The sequence below is a fragment of the Chelonoidis abingdonii genome, chromosome 2 (assembly GCF_003597395.2).
Source record: "Chelonoidis abingdonii isolate Lonesome George chromosome 2, CheloAbing_2.0, whole genome shotgun sequence".
Classification (NCBI taxonomy): Eukaryota; Metazoa; Chordata; order Testudines; family Testudinidae; genus Chelonoidis; species Chelonoidis abingdonii.
The window spans coordinates 91,688,190-91,707,088 of record NC_133770.1 but is presented as its reverse complement, the minus strand read 5'-3'; the positions used below and the strand labels follow the sequence as shown (position 1 = coordinate 91,707,088).

Here is an 18,899-nt window from a genome sequence, read left to right as displayed (position 1 = left end):
TATTTTTTTTAATAGTGCTTGCATAGTCTATAGGCCTCATTTGCTTTTGAGTCACCTACTGCACTAGGACTCTGCCCAGATGTCCTCTTGACTACCTACAGTTGTCTCCTGCCTCCTCTTCTCTCCTGTATCAAGAAGAGCCAATCAAAAGTAACTGGTGGGAAACTGCTTCTGAGTTTGCCTTAAAACAGAACATTTTTAAACTAAGATCAGAAAGGTTCCTGCATTGCTGACTGGTCTGATCGCCAGGAGTTTCTGGGTCTTTCTCCGCTCTCGTTTTTTTTTGAGCGTACCCGTTTTTTGAAAAAAAACCCACGAAATGAATGCTGCCTGAGAGTCTCCCTGATTTATTGAGGCCTACTACGCCTTCTGATGTTTCTTGCTGCTTTTACTCTGTGTCTCCTGGGCTAGTAGTAGAATCTCTCTGTGAACTCTCAGTCTTTATTCCTTTCTTGTTTTAGCTTGCTGGCACTGTCTCTCCCAGCACAAGACTCAAGCTAACCTTGTGTCTGTGTCTTAAAACTCTCCTAACTCGCTGGCACTTGCTGCTAAAACAGTTTTGCTGTGCTAAACTCTGCTCCTGTGGCTTTGCCTCGGCTCTCTCTTGCAGCTGTATCACTGCTGCAGCCACCACCTGCGGCACATACCCACTCACCTCTAGTAACTCCCATGCATCGTAGAGTGCCACATAGGTTTTGTTTTTAGTTTAGTAAATTATAGTTTGTATTGATTATAGTGTGTAAATTCACTGCCTTGTTCTTTGATTGCTCCCTATAGATTGTAAAGCTTTTATAGTTTCACCTGCCTCGTCTATGTTCTGTTCTGTTGCTTCCGTATAGGTTGTTTGTTAATGTTTTCTGCATTCGAATTGTGATTTTGTATTTTGCTAGTTGTTTGGTTAAGATAGAAAGGTTTTGCTGCTTCTCCCTCTGGTACACCTTGTCTGTTTTTCCGCCCCATCGTTCACCCCTTTGTTGTGCTCCGTTGTCTCTCTGTTACAACTCCATTGACTGCACCAACTTCCCAACCCTTGCTGTTTCTTCCCTGATAAGTTTGTCATGTTTTTCCCCTGCTCTCATTCCCACCCTCTCTGTGCTTTAAAACCTCTCTTAGCCAGTGTGTCCTTCTTGCAGGGCTTCAATAGTGTCTCCGCTGCTTCAGCCGCACTCTCCTCTCATCGCCACTAATCATTTTCATCACCCCCCCCCCCCGTTCCTTAACAGCTTTTAGGTACTACGACCGTGTGCTACCAACAGCCTCACAATTAAAGTCCCAGTAATTTCACATTGCTACATTTCACTTATCTCCCATATTTCTGTATATACTTCTGTATTTCATTAAATACCATATGTTGTTACATTGTATATTAAGGCCCCTAACACTTAATACTTTCTATTAAGCGTTCTAATCTTAGAATTAGAGCTTAGCATTTTATTTTGCTTTATCTTCTTTGTACGTTTTGCACTCTTGCACACTGTATCAGATGTGTTCTATAAGTTTGAGATTGCCTTATAACTGTACTGGTCTCCCCTTTCGTGCTGATCCCCACGTTACTGAGCCCACTCTTACTCCTACATCTGTTCAATATAGAAACCCCCTCATTGTCTATTGTAACCCTATACGACCCCATCCCTTCTCACTATTCTATGTGTTAATTTCTTCACCACTTTCCTTTTTCCTTTAATAAAGAAATTAATTGGCACCCCACCTGTGTGGTAATTGCTCCCCAAGATCCCATATACCTGCTGGTAGGGACAAAGTTAACTAAAAATAAGATGTAAATGAGAAGTGGTGGTTTAAAAGAAAAGAATTTGCAGAATTAAACCTGGTGGCACACCCATGGAAAAAAAATAATGGGTGCTCAGCACTCTCCAGCCACCCACTGATCAGCTGTTTGGCAGGCGGGAGGCGCTGGGGGGAGGGGTGGAGTGGGGGAAAGAAGAGGCAGAACAAGGGCGGGGTGCGATAGGATAGGTGGCAGAGTGGGGGTGGAGCATCCACCCAGAAAAAGTGAAAGTCGGTGCTTGTGCCTGGTGGTTAGGGTGACCAGACAGCAAGTGTGAAAAATCGGGACAGGGAGTGGGGAGTAATAGGCACCTATATAAGAAAACCCCAAATATTGGGACTGTCCCTATAATATCGGGACATCTGGTCACCCTACTGGTGGTTTAAAGTTTGATAACAAACTGGAGATTTGCATTTGATAACCAACAGTTGTGTCTTTAAGCAACAGATACTCTACTTTCACTTCAGCTTCTGGCTAATAAGTGTATGATAAATCTGAAGCCCCCAGAACTGTTCTCTGGTTAATGCTAAGGAAAAGGATTTCTCTCTTTCCCTCGCTCCAGATTACTCCCCCACTTTCCTTTATCCCAGTCTCCCCTTCTTATGCCTTCCTCCCTCAAGAATAACTCTCATTTCTTGCTTTTGCTGCTCAGAGTTTTTCCCAAACAGCAGCAGGGTGGAATTGACCTGATTCCTGTCAGTTTAAGTGCTGCCTGCATAGTGTAAATAGCAGCCATGAAACAGACCAGAGTAAACCTAGGAAATTAACACGAGAACATTTCCACCAATATTTGATTTACCAATCTCTGCCCCCTTTTTGTGTTCTCATTCCATACACCTGTGAGCAATCAAATTTACTGCCACTAATGTTGATAGAGAGAGAATTTCAGTGTTCACACCAGAAATGTTTGGGCTCAATGTGAAAACATGCTCTCTCACACCCATACACAGCTGTAAAGCTGTCTGGTCTCATGTATCAGAGAGCCAGGATTCCTGAGTTCTATTCCTTGTTCTACCGCATATACATTAGGGTAGCTTTGAACAAGCTCTTTAACCCCTCTGGGCCTCAGTTCTCCCATCTGCAAAATAACTTTCACAGAGGGGTGGTGTGAGGTGTAATGAGTTAATGTGCTTCCACACACTTGGAGGAAAGGCGTTATGGAAGTGCATAATATAGCTGATGTAAAGTAGGAAAATCAGCTGTAGCTAATAAAGGGCTGCAGCAAATTACTTCTCTGTAGGAGAAGGGGGGGGGGGCTGTAGGAAAGAGAAGAGGAGAAAGATGGATTAAATAGATCCGGGGGAGAGGGAGTATCTAGTCTTGTGGTCAAGGCACTGGAGTAGGACTCAGGAGATTTGAGTTAAATTCCCATGGTACTGCTATAGATATTATGTGTGACCTTGAGCAAGTCACTTAATCTCTGTGCCTCACTTCTCCATCTATAAAATGGGGATAATCATGCTTCCTTTCACCCACCCTATGCGATGTCCATTTAGACTGTAATTCTTCCAGACGGGAGCTGTCTCTTATTGTGCATGTGCACTGCTCTGCACAAGGCAGGCCTGGATCTCCGGTGGGGCCTCCAGGTGCCACCGTAATGAAAATGAATAATAAGCGTGAGTCACTATTCCATTGCACAGGTTTCTCCAGGTGATTACAGCTGTCCTTCACACCTTACTCAGGATTTAGGAGCAAAGACTTCAATCTAGTCCTTAGAGAGTGAACACCTGGAGGCAGGAAAGTTATTTATGAAGAGCCATGCTATGCATCCTTGTGGGACTGTATAAATAATAATATCCTTATGTGTAACCATGAGATCCTAGATAAAAGATGCTATACATACATTAGGTATTATCACGAGTGATAACTTCCTGTTTTTGAATGGGCTATCGCTAAATGATTGCTTGCCTCTGAAATTTCAGTATAGGTGGGACTGGAAGCTCCAACTATTATTAAGGTTGCCTGCCTTTTCTCATTATAAGACCCAGTTTTCAGTTGCTTATAACTTAGCCAAACTTTAATTGTTTGGACTGAAATCTTACATGCCAGCTGTCTGCCTCATAGTGTATGTCTGCACAGTAATGTAAGCCTGGGCTTGAGCCTAAGCTCAACTCTAATGCCCCTTGCCTCCACATACCAATTGTGCTAACCTAGGACTCAGACCTAGGATCTCAGGATGCTGCAGAGCTGAAGGGGTCTAGCCCTACTGTTTTCCTGTGTGCACATGGCTCCAACTTGACTTGGGTCCCGGAAGTCCTGTGGATGTATCCCAGAGCTTCTGATACAGGAGCTGTTCTGCAGGCAGCCAGCACAGTGACTGGAAGCACTGTTAATGCCTAGCCAAACGCACTTCCCCTTCATGCTCCGGCCCCTCGCTGCTGTGTAGAGCTTGCACAGAGCAGGGAGCAAACCTGACAGGTTTGAGGGCAGCTCCCAGTTGCCAGCATGTTGGGGATCATCCATCCTTTGGCCATGCTGAGCGGGGAGCTCTGCTGTTCCCCTTCCCTACAGGGCAGCTGCTTCTTCCTGCTCTACTCTCTGTCCCTTGCTCCTGGGCTCCCCTGCCCTCCCTGGGGCTGTGTGCGCAGAGGTACCCAGGCACTGTGATGGCAGTGAGTGGGAGTCCTCCCCTCCCTTCCAGGGGTCCCTTATCCCTGCCTCCTGGGCTGCCATGGAGTGGAGATAAGGGATCCCCAGGGGGCGCTGGAACACACTGCACCCCACGTCCTGGGGATGCATTTCACCAGAGGCAGCTGGGCTGGTGGAGGGGGTGGTGTTCCTCTGAAACCTGCATTTTATGTCAAACTTCTAAACAGACAAAAATAAATAAAAAACCAACCAACCAAAAACACCTTAATTGAACCTTCCAGTTTAAAATTTCAGAATTGCAAAGTTTCATTTTAATCGTTTGACAGCCCTGGAGACTGATGTCCTAATTATCCTCAGAACAGGTTTACATGGGCAATGTCCTGCCAATGTAACTCAGCCTAGAGGTGGTAAGCCCAGGTCCCAGATTAGATGGCTGAATCCTTTTGGCTGAAATTTTCCTACAATATTCAGTTTGAGACAGATAACTAGAATGAAAAATTTCAGCCCAAATGGTTAAAATTCAGCAAAGCTATAAGCAACTGAAACTAGGGTTTTATCATGAGAAGGATCAGACAACCTTAACAGGAAGTGATATAGAGACGAATTTTAAAGAGAGTGTGTGTGTGTGTATAATATCTGTTATTAGCACTTATATATTATCTATGCAACTTTATATTTTTATTTTATTTGTTTTGCATACTGTGACTACAGTCTATGTTTGAACATTTTCCATATTTTAAGAAAAAGTGTGTGTCAAGTGATCAGCAATGCTGACAATCAGTGTTGAGTCTGTTTAGCAATGGTGAGAACCAACGGGTTCGAGATGCAGTAAAATAATAAGTAAGTGTACAGGCTTGAAAAGCCAACCCCTTATAGTAGCTTCTGCCTAATGTGTCTCCCAATTAAAAGGGCTGACTGTCAGAAGCTATGGAAAGAAAACTTGGGCTTTCATCCATGGCACGGAGGACAACTGCTGTAGAGCAAAAAGGAAAAAACAGACAGGGGAATAAATAAGGTCTTTTCAGTATCAGTCAGTGTACCCTTTTTCACACCATAAGAAGCAACAGTAGCTCTGCCAAGAAATGTCACTATCATGGTTCATGCACATGGTTTTTTCTTCCACAAGAAAAAAAGGCAGCACCAATAACACATTTGTTTAAGTAAATGTTACTTTAATAATTACAGTGTTAGGCCAACATTTTCCTTAAGCCATAATCTTAGGCATTCTGTCTCAATGTCCCTTATACACCAATTTTGTTTTGTCTAAGAAGATGGCTTTTTTAAAGTCTCAAACTATTGTCCTCTCACTTGTAGTTATAACCACCATATGTAAGTTCATTGTATTTAAATCTATAAGGTATTACTCTGGAGACACATTGAAAACACACTGGAGAGACACTTAACAGTACATCAAGAAGAATATCAGAGGCAGATTATTAAAGCCCATCATGCGATGCCATGGTTTTTTTTATCCTAAAATTCCCCTCTGCTGAGAAAGAATATCATGTAGTTGGTCCCTCTCCATTTGGGTGATATTCATCAAACCGCAGTTGTTGCTAAATTTTCTGTGCAATAGACTCTCTCACTCAAAAACGGCTCCACTAGGGGGATTCTTGTGAGTTATCATTTTTATTTGGTATTTTATGTCTGGATTTTTGCCTGGGCAATTTTCAATCAGGAAAAAAATATGTATTCTTTAAAAAGTATTACAATGTGTACTGAGTATAGATGTCAGAAGATGGGAGTGGACCATGGAATTTGTGATTAAGAATATTTCAGACAAATTATATCCACAGAGGTAAGTGAGTAAGTAACACTGGTACTGATGCAATTTCTGTACAGCTATAATCTAGTTCCCATCTGGATAAACTATGAGGCCAAAGGCAGAGTATTTTATCCTAATGAGAGAGCTGAGTGAAAGAGACTGCTGTAGAGTAAAACTGCACAACAGCACTCCTGTCACTCTATCATTTTTAAATGAGACTCCACAAAGTAGTTAGTTGTTGAGAGAGAGAATACAAACTGCAGGAGCCTCAAAAAAGAGCAGAGGTTACACTGCAAGCAGTATAGCAAAGGGATTTTGAAAATGTAAAACTATACACTCACTTGATCTGTGGGGCACATTTTCTTAACAATTGCTAATTTATATTAGAAAGATTCACTAAAGAATGAGCTAAACCTTAAAGCAATCTCTCATTTGCTTCCTCACATCTACCTCCGGACTGTGTTAGACACAGGAGCAAGCTAAAGCATCGATGGCAACAGAGTATCGTCTTTAGCTTGTTCACAGACAGTACTTGCCAAAAGGAACAAATGAGGTGCCTCTAGTGGTCTAATTATTTGATGTGTAGAAGACATTCAACCCTAGCTACAAAAATGAAACTATATAACTGTTCAAAGCCCATATACTGAGTCCTAGTCCTGTTCCCAGTGAAGTCAATGGAAACACTCTAATGGCAGCCAGGACAATCCCTAGAAATCTACATGTAAAACTCCCATTAACATCATAGTGTGTACTGCCAACTGTCATTTCTGTGTGTTTAGTCAAAGAGCTACAGCATACATGTAATGTACATTATCTGACGTGGCGCAATACAGAACTATTGCTCTGAAGTTTGTAAAAGTACCTGAAAATGGGATATAATGCTCAAAACTGAAGACTAAGATAATTACTGTCCATTAGAAGTGTTTCTCCACCTCCCCACCCTAGAGTGGAAGAGTTTTCCTTATAACCAAAAACTATCCGTCTTTAAAATATATGGGAGAAATCCTGGCCCCATGACTTCAGTGGGGCCAGGATTTCACCCATATCTTTTTGCCCCACCTGTGCTGTAGCTTTTAACTTCTCTTTGTTAGCTCAGCGTGATGTGACCAACAAGCAATAGCAGAGTTTCAGCAAAGAGGGAACAATTGGGAAAGCCATTTGAGATAAAAGTAAATGATAAAAATTCCCCTTATATTTTACAGTGTCTGCTCTTCACAATTTCTTTAATACGTGTTTCTGCCATTTGGAACCATCTCTGGCACACCTCTATTTTAAAAGATTATTTAAATTATTATTTTTAAAGAACTTAGTTCCTATATCAGATTATGCCCATGAGAAAAAGGCGTAAATCTAAACATGGAGAAATCAAAGCTCGAACTCTTTGTTTTTCAGTCCATACATTCTACTGTGAATTCTAAAGCAACCAACCTCTTTCCAAATAACCATCTTTCTTTTTCATTCCCATAGCCATCTCAGCACCAGCAACACATCAGTCCAAAATGACGTGTATAAATACAAAATCCATCAACACCACCGATTAAACAAACGAATCAAATAGCTTAAGTAAAGACCTAAGATAAGTGGTACAACCTCATGGAGTTCCTTGGAGATGTGGCTATTTAACAGTGGGTCTCAATTTGTCCCCAGATCCATTAGGTATGTTAGCAGTAATATTACAAAGCCTCAGGGAGATTGTCCTTACCTTTTGCCACATTTTGATAAAGAAGAGTTCCCTGGAAAAGTTGAAGAACACGTTGGTATCATAGGCATCATCCCCAATGTTAGAGATGGAGATATTAAGTGAAATGTTCTTTACTGCTCCCAATGCCAGATAGGGGGTTTTGTCATCAACACTGTAATCAGAAGTGAGAACACAAGTTAGTGCCTTGCAACTCGCTCACTTTCTTCCTTCCACCTTCAATTGTTTGAGACCAAGATCAATATTAAAATGCATTATCACATATGAGATGTGTACATAATGGTACCAGCATAGTAATGTCTGAATTCTAACCCTGGCACTAACACTGGCCATCTCGCTGGCCCTATGCAAGTCACTTAACCCCTTTTTGTAAAATTGAGATTTATTTTAACCTACTGTATCATGACAGAGCTATTGTGAGGATTAGATAGTTATGGCTTATACAGTGGTTTGACAATAAAGTGCTATATAGGGGTTAAGTATTGTTATAGTAATATTCAAAGATAAATGCTCTTCTGTTTTGTTTCCTAAAAATGGAAAGTTATTTTAACATAATAGTAACTTTCTGAAAATCCTCTTACTTTGAGCTTCTCTGCTGGAAAGGACAAAACCAAAGAGGGCTAGTCAACATCTAGAAATCAACTATATGCTGAAAAGGAATGTTAAGACGTTATAACCATCCACCAAATGATAATTAGACTGGAAGTTCTTTGGGGCGGGGATTATTTTTTTGGTCTGTGTTTGTGAAAGAAAGCAGGATGTGGGGCTCCTAGGTGCTAACACAATGCAAATACATACATACCAATTTATCCTAAATCTGTCTTTCCCAACACACTTGTAATACATCTATCCCATATTATTTTCTCTCTCTCTCGCTCTCTCTCTCTCTCTCTCTCACACACACACACACACACTCGCCTTCACTAGGTATTTGCAGTACATTTAGGCATTCTGGCTAGTCTAGAACCAGAAAAGTTCCTAAATAAGCGTAAGATAAAGTGTTAATAGACCCAAAAACATAGTACTAGGAGTTAAATGGAGATAATTGAGTGAAGTAAAAGGTTGTATGTTGAATGTAAGTTAGAAAATAAACAGAGATAACAAAGCAGCCTAAACATCACCAATCTGGATTTGATCATTAGTGTAAAAGGAATCCAGTTCCACTTAGCCCTGGTCTATTCTTAAAATGTAGGTCAACATAGCTACATGGCTCAGGGGTATGAAACATTCACACTCTTGAGTGATGTAGCTAGGCTGATTTAACCCCAGCATAAAGACAGCTAAGTCAACTGAAGAATGCTTCCGTCAACCTAGCTCTTGTTGCTGGGTAGGTGGTGTACCTACAGCGACAGAAAAACCCCTTCCATCGGCACGGGCTGTCACACTACAGGATTATGCCTTCGTAGCTACAATGCTGTAGCTATGCTGCTATAGTCCCCGTAGTGTAGCCATATCTTTAGTTACCATGGAAAAGATGAAGGATGTCACTGGGAAGGAGTTGTGTGGTGGCTCAGAAAAAAGCCTCCTAGTGGCATGTCAGGGGAAAGCGACAGTAAGGAATTTCAGATGAGGTGCAAGCAGCAAAGTCAAAAATATCCTTTAATTACCATTAATTTAACACGAACCCACACCATGGCAGGTATCACCAACACCCGCAGCAGCACGCATACACACACACAGTATCGTTGGGAAGTCTGCTGTCTGACCAAGCAGCTTTTCAACACTGAAAATAGTTTAAATGAAAGGAACTCCTATGGAGTCTACTAGGATTTCTATCAGGGAACCACTGTGCCTGGGACTTACATGGGTCTTATGTTTGCACGTTCTGCTTTACTCAGTCCCAACTCAGAATGAAACCCTCGAAAATTACTAATTTACATGAGTGGGTTTATCTAATGCAATTTTGTATCTTCACTTCTGACTTTAACCCACCTCTGTTTAAGAGTCCAATCCTTTCAATGTACTACACAGAGCCCACATGCTGACCTCAAGTTGATTTCCACATATAACGATCTTATAGGAACAGAATCTCCTGGTAAATGGTACTGAAGTGGTAACACAAGCTAACATGAGAAAAGACTCTCTATGCTTCACACATCTGCAGCTAAAGAAGATTCTAGAATCTAGTATCCATAGTTATATCACAAGTTCCCCAAAGTGATTTGGGGAACTTGTGATCGAGCAGTAAATTTGGGGTAAAATATTCTAGACACCTTCTTTAAAGTTGATCCTTATGAATTCATCATTGTAAATTCTGCAGGACTTTTCCACAAAATAAAGAGGTATTTCTTAGTGCATTTATCTTCTTAGCCCACTTTATTTATAATCTTTATTTGCTCACTACATTCTAAAATTAAGGCCCATATTTCAAATGACAGCTTCTCACTGTTTCGGTACAAACTGCAAAAACTGTGCCTGCATTGTTATGGCTGCAGTTAATTGCAGGCACAAATCCCACCACTGAGATGGCTAAGTAACAGATCTGCAGGTACATAACCTTCTAAATGGTATGATTTGCTCTCACAATTATGGATGCAAACAAATGAAGGCGCAATTTTTGCAAAATTGCATTCACACAGAAGGGAGCCCTGGCTGGGATCCCACTAAAAATTTGAAACTAAAATGTCAAAACAATTAGAGTCAAATCTTGCAATTTTTACTTCAATAACACTCCCACTGAAGTCAATGGGATTTCTGCCCAAGTAGGCACTGAATTCAAGAGGCCAAATGCTGCAATCTTAAATATTTATGACTGAAAAGCAAACAAATTCTCCTACCAAGACATAAATGGCAAACTACTAGAATCATCTAGTAATTACAAGCACGCCGAAAAAAAAAAACATCATTAATGTGAATTATTTCCCAGTAAGTTCAAAATCACAGTATTTGCATACACTTAATAAAACTAGATTAACAGCTTGCAGGCTAAAAGATCCTTTAGTAAAATCTAGATGTATGTGTTGCTTTAGCAAGTGATGAAAACTAACAAAGGATTCATCAAGTGAAGGACATGCTAGCTGCAATGCTCTCTAATCATTAATGTCTAGAACTTGCCATTATTTGAGAAGGAGAATGGTTAGGCCTGACTCTATATTCTATCAACAACTTACTTTTATTTCCGCTCATGCAAACAATAGGAAAAAAATTCCTCTGATTTTGTAGCATTTACAGATTAAACACAGTCACAATCAAAGAATGCGGTCATTTAATACTGAATAGTAGAACAGTTGTTCAGAATGATTATTTAATAAAAAATTAAAGACATGGGCAGTAACAATAAATAAGTACTGCACGTCAGTATAATGTTACTACTTTCCATGGTGCCATTATCAGTTACAGTGAGTTATATCTGAAGGAAGGCATTTGTGGCAATGTTAAATTAGCCACAAATCTTTTACAATATACTCCTCTATAGAAGAGGAAAACCTGATTTTTAAGAGAACACTAATTGATCACTGATTATAGCACCAACATCAAATTCACAGACTTATTGAACTTTGTGAAAACCCCCAGTGGTTCGAAGCTGACAGGAATTCAGATCTTCATCAGAAATGCAACAGAAGATTGTGTTTAAGTCTCATTTTAAGAGACTAGTTTCCTGAATCATTAAATTTGAGTACATCTGGAATGAATCAGGTACACTTTCAGCAAGAAATGGATTAAGAAAAAGAATCTGTCTATTAGCAGGGGAGCTCCCAAACCCTGTTTACTGCTCTGGGGCATGATGTCATTGAGCATGGAATGCCTGCTGTGATGTATGAACTGTACAACCAATATGATGCCATCCTTCTCCAGCATCTGCTGAACATTAAACAGGCTAGCTGCCGAGTCAAAATATGTCAGTAAAGCTGTGTTGTCACCCTATGGAAACAAGAAAACAAACGAAGCCATTCTTCATTACGACAACCTAAGACAAACAATCTAAGGAACAAAAATCAAACAGCCTTTGTTTTATTTTTCATTAAATGAAAAATTTAAAAGTGTCTAATCTTTTTCTCCAGATACGTGGATCAAGTCAAGGCAGATCAAATAAAAATAAGAAAGCATAGATCTAAACCTAAAAATCAGGAAGCAATCACTAAGCAAATTTTAAAACAATAGAATAGAATAGAATAGAATAGAATAGAATAACACAACACAGTATGTAGAAACGGAGAGCTGAGTGAAAGTTGTGTGAAAGACTATATAGCTATAGGCATACTATATATGCACCCACGCACACATGCACATAACAATAAATATATAATTATGTCAGTTTCTGTAGAGGAAAAGGGAGTGGGCCTGATACTCAGAGGTGCTCAATACCTGTAGACTCACTGATTTATAGAGGATGGGATGTGTGATGTCAGCCCTTCGGAAAAAATCAGGCTCCAACCTTTTTCTAGAGTTCATGTTTAGATTAACTAAAACTTTCCCCTGACTCTTAATTTATTGGCTCAAGCACAAAGTATAAAAAGAAAATATTTTCCTTTTCCCCCCTAAAGTTATTGACAAAAGGAAACAAGTCTAAAATGTCAGGACATGACAGGTGTCTCTTTTAACCTGCTCTCATCTTCTGTCCCAGTCCCTGATCCCCTTTGCATTGCCTTCACACAGTTATGCTGTAGTCATCTGGGAAAGAAAGACTGGAAGGGATAGAGCTACCAGAAAAGATCTACAGCTTTCATTCCCGCGCACCCCAAGATGATGGTGCTTTAGTTACTGTGCACCTGGGGAGACATAATCTACATTCCAAAAAAGGTAAGCCTGGACTCATTCCTCCAATTTCCTTTAGTAGTCAGTAAAAAACACATATTGTACTTAACCTCCCTAACCTTTGCAGATTACTCACAAGGCAGAGAAAGAATGGAACAGGACTTTCTCCTACCCTATTGGTCTGGGTCACCATTTCCCCCTTTGATATTCCAAGTCTTGTATGCCTCACCCAGTGGAAGCTGTAGTGCAGACAGGATCAACTGAACAGGATCAGACAACACATGCCTAAACCCATCTGAGTCCTAACTTCTATGGGTGGAGCTGCACCAATGGAGAATTAAAGCCCATTTTTGCTAATGCAGAGAAGGCATAGGTGAGTAAATAGCATTTGTCCTGCAACAGACAAAAAGCAGAGAGCTTCCAAGCATGCAATGCCACCGTTCAGCCTCATTCATAACAAGGCACGGAATATTAACTACAGCTGTAGGAAATGATTGTAACAAACCCCCCAACTATGCAAAATTCACCCCGTTTGGGATTTTGTTACCAACTCTAAACTCAGACAAGACTCTCTCTAGAGAGATTTGCAAAGCTTTTGGGCAAACCACAGCCAACTTATGGTTTTGCAGTGAAAGCTGACGAAAAACGTCGCTTCACCTGGCTTTGACAGGAAAACATATGAAGATTGGCAGTTTAGATTGTGTTTGATTTGGGGGGAATTGCAAAGCTTAGGAGTAGCAGACTCTCAAATCCAAACCAAAAAAAAATTAAAAAAAAAATGTTCATACAAGCCCACATGAATCAAAACCAGTGGATGTTACATAGCTCTGATATTGCCCCTTTCGTTCCCACAAGCACTCAAGGTCACTTCTCACCATCCAAAAGTCAATCTGGACTATACTGGGGTGTCTGCTTGGAGGTCTTTTAACATACTTTGGGTGGGGAGGGAAAATCCTGCTATCTCCTCAGCTGTCCCCCATCCAGCGGGATCTGCTCCAGAAAGGAAGAAGACAGCACTTGGAGACTTTGATCTACAGCCTCTGTGGACCATAGAGCTCTGCAGGACTTCCTGTGTCCCAGGGCAGAGGGTTTCAGTGTGCAGGATATCCTAGGGAAGATTGGTGGCTAGCTGATTATAAAACCATTCTCCAGATGAAGGAGCAGCACTTTTTGCATGGGGGCTATATTACTACAGTTCCGTGATGAGGAAGAGGAGAGGGGGATTCTTTACTCCCTGGGTCCCTGTGGAAAGAATCCTATCACACCAGTTAGTCAGTCTGTACACACACTGGGGTCCAGGATTAGGTCACAGAAATAGTCTGATCCAATTTTTCCTTCTTTTCTATGGCCCCATTTTTTTAAAAAACAAGAACACAGTTTAATGGTCCAGGAGAAGAAAGGCACAAAAGATTACATACTGTCTGGCTGACATCCCTGTTCATTACTGGGGGATTGCAACAAAGGAGAGGTTACTGTTGTGGGATTAAGGAAAATGGTTACAGCTAGTAACTGTGTTCTCAACCCTTCTCTGGGAATGCCAAATAGATCCTCTTTCTCAAATTCAGTTTCCTCAAATAAATCTCACATTATCCCAACTGACATGCCAGTGTTCAGCAACATACACTGTCAATTGTTTACATTTTAAATTACATGTGCAATGTACGAGCAAATCCATGTGAAAGATGCCATGTCCCCTTCCCCCCACCCCCGCTCTACTTACACTCTTCAAAAAACAGGTAACTTTCTCATATTACTACTTATTTCTACAGAACCACAGACATGTGTAAGCCTTTACAGGCAGAAATAAAATGCTCAAGGGGGCCTGATTCTTATCTCACTCATGCTGGCTTTACATCAGTGGGATTCTCTTGATTTCCATGGAGTTACTGCTGATTAAGAACAGGGTAAGTGAAAGGAGAATTAGGCACAACATCCCGGTCGAATCTATAATCAAAAGCCCTGATTCTGTGCACACGTCCAGGAGTAACTTTATTCTCATAAGCAGGCTCACTGAAGTCAATGGGATTGCACATGCAAGTTAAATTTTTCACATGTATGGGTGCGTGCAGGATCAGGCCGTAAAATGAGAACAGAGATAGAGGAAACTGATCACTGATAGCAGTAAATAAGAGGATGGAATAATTACTCCCACTGAACAGGAGGTAGGTGCTACATGCAATATGAATCCCACACTGGTTACTTTAAAAAAAAAAAAGCTGCTTATTATTATTTTAAAAGGTCAAAGGAATGAGTTATGTTGCAATGGTGGATTAGCATAGATAGGATTAGTAAAAGTACTGTAATTCATTTTGAGGAGAAATTTAGTACTTTGTGGCATGACATTTCTATGGATTAAATCTTTAACAATGATTGCATGCAATACACATTTCCTGAGGAAAATGAATCTTTTAGCAACTGAACTCCTAGTGAAATCTGACAAAACAGGTTGGATTTTGTTTTCTCTTCCTGGAATGCAGGAGCAAAATATGGAATCAATTAGTGTGCTTGGTTGAGCACAGAAGAGGGAAAAGGGTACAAAAAGTCCTGTACCCCAGTCGTTTATAGATCACAACCAACGGGTATTTAACCAGGGAGGAAAACTCATAAAAATGTACAGAAGTCATTGCAACAGGGAATTTTTTACACAGTAGCAGGTGATTTATGTCAAGAATAAAATATGCCAAATTAAGATATTTTTAACTGAGAAATGAATCAATATGGAACTCAGTACATACAACATTATCTCCAGAAACTCCTCTGTTTCAAGCATTTTGCTGCTCTCAGCGAAGAAGGCAACTCAATGGCTGATCTGTAGAGCTGTTCAGCTTTATTGGATTTTGTAAATTGCAGTAAAAAAGAAAATTTGTCTAGCTTCTGTTAATTTGTGCAGTATCTGTTGAGCTTAGATTTCTCCATGGCAGCTAAAATACATGAGAATATTGCAGTAGTTCAACCTTCTCTTTGGTTAGGCTGACATAATTGGTTATTAAACCAAGAAACAGTACTCTGCCTTACAACCTCTTTGGTGAATGGGCTACCAATGCAAAGGTGTCCGTGAAGAATGCAGGGTTTTATATTAGTTCGGTAGTCACTTCAAAAGGGAACTAGAAATATATCTTGAAAGCCCTGCTGCAATCAAACTTTCAGTACAGTCATATTCCAGTGGACATAGCCTGGTGATTATTACAGAACAAAGTTCCGTTAAGTCTCATTTGTACACAGTCCCTGACTGGAAGAGAACAGCCCATTGCAAAGAGAGAATAAGAATCCATATTCTTTCATTGAGACTGGATTTTTGAGCTCTGTAATCACTCATTACTCGTTGGTTCCATTACCATCTGGAGTGCTTCAATCATTGTATGCTCAGCAGGCACAGGACTGGCCATTGCAATAGATGTTTTCACATGTGATAGATTTATGATGCTTCTGAGTGCCACTGGCCAGATGGAAACCAAGGAACTATTCCTTCATCCCAATGCACACTCAGCAATGGAAAACATTCAGCTAGTTCCCTAAGATGATGCTTCCACTGCAACTTACATTATGTTCTGATTAATCACTGGCTCTGCTGGTAGTCCTTTCTGGAAAATGCAAATCAGATCCTTGATGTGATGCAACAAAATTATCCATAAATACAATATGCACCTCATTAGCAACATATTATAGCTAAGAATAGAGCCAGACTAAGAATAAAAAGCCTGCTTCTTTGAAACAATGAGCTATGAATATTTAGTTACATATATACTACATGATATTTGAAATGTACTGCATGCACAAATACAAAAATATTATAATAGGCATTTTCATTTTATTCCTTATGTTCCACCAAATTGGTTTGGAATGACAGTCAGCTATTCTACAGTAAAATAATTCTAAGCTATGAAGTTTAGTGTGGTGTCGCAGCATGATTTTGTGAGACATCATATAGGAACTTATAAATCCTCGCATGTCCCACATTTACCCTTCTTCTTCTAAATGAAAAGACAAAGGAGCCTCTTAAATCTTAATACTGTCCTAGGATATTACTAGGAACTGACCACAGACTCAAAGTGTCCTTTGACCCAGTAAATTAATATCATATTGGAACATGTATTTCACGTGACAGCACCTACTTCAATGGACTTTGAATCAAGCCCCAAGAGCACAGATCCTTCCTTTCTAATATACCTCTACCCCGATATAATGCGGTCTGATATAACGCGAATTTGGATATAACACAGTAAAGCAGTGCTCCAGGGGATGGGGCTGCTTTACCTTGTTATATCCGAATTTGTGTTACTGCAAGCAGTTCCTCTGTGCCCAACTGTTACTTGCTGCAGCCCTACTCAGGGCTCCCCCGCCCCAGCTCACCTCCGCTCCACCTCTGCCTCCTCCCATGAGCGCACCACAGCTCCGCTTCTCCTCCCTCCCAGGCTTGCTGTGCCAATTAGCTGTTTGGCATGGCAAGCCTGAGAGGGAGGAGAAGCGCAGCTGTGGTGCACTTGTGGGAGGAGGTGGAGGTGAGCTGGGGCAGGAGGGCTGCAGCAAGTAAGGAGGGGTGCAGAGGAACCGCTCCCCGCCCCAACTCACCTCCTCCTCCTCTTCCCACAAGCACACCGCTCAATTCTGCTTCTCCTCCCTTCCAGGCTTGCCGCAACAAACAGCTGATTTGTGCGGCAAGCCTGGGAGGGATGGGGGAGAAAAGGAGCTTCGGCATGCTCCCAGAGGTGAGCTGGGGCGGAGGGGCTGGGGAGGGCCACAGCAAGTAAACCACTCCGTTCCAGTTCATCTCCGCTTCCTCCCCTGAGCACGCCACCGCCACTCCACTTCTCCCCCTCCCCACTTTTCCAGGCTTGCTGAGCGAAACAGCTGATTGGTGCAGCAAGCCTGGAAGGGACGGAAGGAAGGAGGGAGAAGTGGAGCAGCCGCAGCACACTCAGGGACGAGGCGGAGGTAGAGCAGAGGTGAGCTGGGCCAGGGAGCAGTTCCTCTCCCTATCCCGATATAACACAGTCTCACCTATAACACGGTGAGATTTTTTGGCTCCTAAGGACCACGTTATATCAGAGTAGAGGTGTACTGAGATTGATAAAATTCCAGAGTGCACTAATTTTTCTTTTGGTTTCTGTAAAGCAGATAATTTGGCAAGATCTCTTGCTCTGAATAAACTGACTAGGATAAACAGAGTATAAAAATATTGTTTAAGGACGTTTTTGTTTACTGCATGATAAAATTAATGGAATAAAAACCCTTTGTGACGGTGCCACCCTTAAGGCTTTATGGAAATATGCTTATAGATATAGATAGATATAAATAAAACATAACTAGAATGTGTTTTATGCTACATATACCAGGAAACATATCTCTGTAAAGGTTATGATCTACTGAATCTATTAATCCTATTTGTAGGCATGTATCATTTTTGTATTCAAAGTTATGAATATTGGCTGCATACTTGTTTGATTCTAAGTAGGCTGTAGTGAAGCAGTTGGTCAGCTTCCTGAGAAAAGACTATTCTCAGTAACTCAGTAAGAAACACTTAAGCCAACAATGAATTTGGAGACACCAATCCACATCTGGACTTTCCCAGGAATGTGGATTGGCTGGTAAGGAACTCAGTCATGCATGGACATGTGACTTGCCCAGGTGACTCAAACTCCATTTTGTAGCTGGACTTTGCATAGGAGAGAGGAGGGGGTCTTCACCCACAAGAGACAGTCTATTTAAGCCAAAGGGAGACCCCTTCATTTTGTCTTCAGTTGGCTAAAGAGATAGCCTCTCCACCCCCAAAGATACCTGAAAGAAACTGGAAAAAAGGACAGTGACTGCAAGGGGTGTGAGTGATTGCTGGACCCAGACTAAAAGGAGATTAGTCTGTAAAACGAAGCACTCTGGAACTGGAACTGGAATCTTATCTGTATTCAGTTTCTTACTGTATTAGGCATAGACTGGCGTGTCTTATTTTATTTTACTTGGTACTTCACTTTGTTCTGTCTGTTAGTACCTGGAACCACTTAAATCTTACTTTCTCTATTTAATTAAATCATTTTTTACTTACTTATTAACCCAGAGTATGTATTCATACTTGGGGGAGGGGGGGCAAACAGCTGTGCATATCTCTCTGTTAGTGTTATAGAGGGCAAACAATTTATGAGTTTACCCTTTATAAGCTTTATACAGGATACAATGGATTTATTTGGGTTTAGACCCTATTGAGAGTTGAGTATTTGAGTGTTAAAAGCAAGAACTGCTTTCAGCTAAGCCTACAGCTGTTAGGGCACGTGATTCAGACCTGGGTCTGAGTTTGCAGTAGGCTAGTGAGTCTGGCTCAAACCAGGCAGGGCACTGAAGACCTAAGCTGACGGGGCAGGAAAGAAGGGGCAGAG

The 18,899-nt window shown here is 41.1% G+C and overlaps 1 protein-coding gene across 1 annotated transcript in view; it reads right to left on the bottom strand.

Moving 5' to 3' along the window:
- The window catches only part of ITGA9 (integrin subunit alpha 9), a 303,615-nt gene that overhangs the window by 114,755 nt on the left and 169,961 nt on the right, over positions 1 to 18,899 (bottom strand). The window contains exon 18 of the mRNA XM_075062573.1: positions 7,843 to 7,993. Coding sequence (XP_074918674.1) covers positions 7,843 to 7,993 — 151 coding nt within the window. The remainder of the gene's footprint in view (positions 1 to 7,842; positions 7,994 to 18,899) is intronic.